Raw genomic sequence first — 2,049 nt, forward strand, 5'->3', positions numbered from 1 at the left:
CGCGCTCGGCCGCCGTCCGCGCTCGGCCGCGCGAGGGCCTGCGGGCGGCGGTCGTCGGCGGGCGCCGCGCGCGCGGGCGACGGGCGACGCGCGCGCGTCGGATCCTCGGCCGGTAATTCCAAAAGGTATATCAGCATGCTTGTTAAAGGGAGGGCAACTCCCGCTCGAGACTGGTGCCAGAAATTTTGTCGTCATCGGAAGGCGACGGGGGTGTTCAAAGGGACGCGGCGTGCGCACGCGCTGCTGGAGGATGGACGGCGAGCGTGTCGACGAGGCGACGGCAGCGGCGGCGATCGCTGGGAGGTGCGCCTCGCGCGCGCGCGCGCGGCTGAGCCCCTGGCCGGCATCGCCGCGGGGGCTGAGCCACTGGGAAGGGGTTCGCTGCTTGGCGGGCGCCCCGAGTGGGTGGCTGCCATCGCTCCAGGTGCTCGCCAAAGCCTGCGGCGCGGCGCGAGTAGGTCGCCTCAGGTGGGGAGGGGGGGGTTTGCTCCGCCAGTGGCGCCCCGGCCGACCCCTCTAGCGCAGCGACGCGGTACTCGAAAGTCACGATCTTGAGCGCGAACGAACCTTCATAGTACCGTCGACTAGGAAACCAAGGGGCATGTCCAACGCCATCGATGGTGGCGAGATCGGCTGTGCCGGATTTGTCCGTAGGAGCGCGGTGGACGAACGAGGCCCGTAGGGTGGATTTTGGACCGACACCGAAACTGCGTCTCCGGCACTCACCAACCGTCCAGGGCGACGCCAGGGGTCATGGGGCGTCGCCCCGACCACAAAAAGCGACCGTTCTGCACCTATACGCAGCGCATGGCTGGCGCGTATACGCGCGTATTCGTACGTAGGCGGTCCTTTTTCGAGGATATTGTGCCGAGATCGTCGAGTTAGAAAGAGCTTGCTTCACGCGAGCGTAGCCACCGGACCTCTCCCGGCGCATGCAAAAAAGCGTGACTTTAGACGCCGCCGTCGCGCGACGCTGCCGACGTTGCCGGAGCAACCCCCCCCATGGTGGGGATGCGGGATCTAGGGGTAGAGGCCGCAGTAGGCGGCGTCCTGTGCGTCGGCGGACGACGTCGACAAGCCGCGGAGGAGGTCGCGCGCGCTCGCCAGCGACTCGGACCGCGACGTCGACGCGCCCGAGCCGAGGCGGGGGAGGTCGCGCGCGCTCGCCGACAGCGACGCCGACTCCGCCGAGCCGCGGCGGACGTAGCGGGGGGCCGGCCGCGGCTGCCCGGCCCACGGCGCGCCGAGGACGCGGTCGAGGACGGTCATGCGATTGGCGACGGCTTCGGTGAGGCTCTCGAGCGTGTGCTGCTTCGTCTCGCCGCGCCGCTGGAGCCGCTCCCGCGAGCGCCGCTCGACGAGGGCCAGGGGGTGGTCGCGGAACCGCTCCGCGAGGCGCCGGTCCTCGGCGACGAGGTCCTCGTGCTTCGTGAACGGGCGGCGCGCGTCGCCCGCGGCCGGCGGCCGCGCTCGGAAGGCCCCGCGGCGGCGGCGGAAGCATTCCTGGATGTGGCGCGCGGCGCGCTCCTCGCGGAAGGCCTCGCGGCGCGCCGCGAGCTTGGGCGTCGCGCGGACCATGCCGTCGAAGAAGCGCTTCGCGATGCCAAAGTTCGTCGCGCTGCAGTGGAGGAGGAAGAAGAGCACGGAGGAGCGGTCCTTCCTGTCGACGCACTTCGCGCGGACGACGCCGCCGACGCGGCCCACGGCCGTGCCGCGGTCCACCTGCTCGACCATGAGAACGTGGATCGCGCGCGCGATGTCCGCGCGCCGCGCGTCGGAGCCCTCGAGGACGCAGTCGATGAGGCCCGGGTGGAACTTCTCGAGGCGCCGGTAGAACGCGGCCTCGTGGGAGAAGGAGTAGTTGTTCGTGAACGAGTGGTCGGCCACGAAGGGGCTCAGCGCGACGGCGAGGTCGCAGAGCTCGCGCGCGTTCACGTCCGACGCCTCCTGGAAGTCGCCGCTCGACCTGGGCGGGACGAGAGAGATTCGTTCGAGCGTTCCGCGCGCGCACGTTCCGGTAAAAGCATCCGCGCTTCGAGACCGTTCCGA

General features: G+C 70.6%; 1 protein-coding gene across 1 annotated transcript in view; it reads left to right on the forward strand.

Moving 5' to 3' along the window:
- Positions 1 to 911, forward strand: part of AURANDRAFT_68425 (hypothetical protein) — a gene marked incomplete at both ends in the record, with an annotated part of 14,479 nt that extends 13,568 nt beyond the window's left edge. Inside the window, 2 exons of the mRNA XM_009044111.1 lie at positions 589 to 646; positions 843 to 911. Of these exons, the coding sequence (XP_009042359.1) occupies positions 589 to 646; positions 843 to 911 (127 nt within the window). The remainder of the gene's footprint in view (positions 1 to 588; positions 647 to 842) is intronic.
- Positions 912 to 2,049: the final 1,138 nt, after the last annotated feature.

The sequence above is a fragment of the Aureococcus anophagefferens genome, assembly GCF_000186865.1.
Source record: "Aureococcus anophagefferens unplaced genomic scaffold AURANscaffold_137, whole genome shotgun sequence".
NCBI classification, from domain to species: Eukaryota; class Pelagophyceae; order Pelagomonadales; family Pelagomonadaceae; genus Aureococcus; species Aureococcus anophagefferens.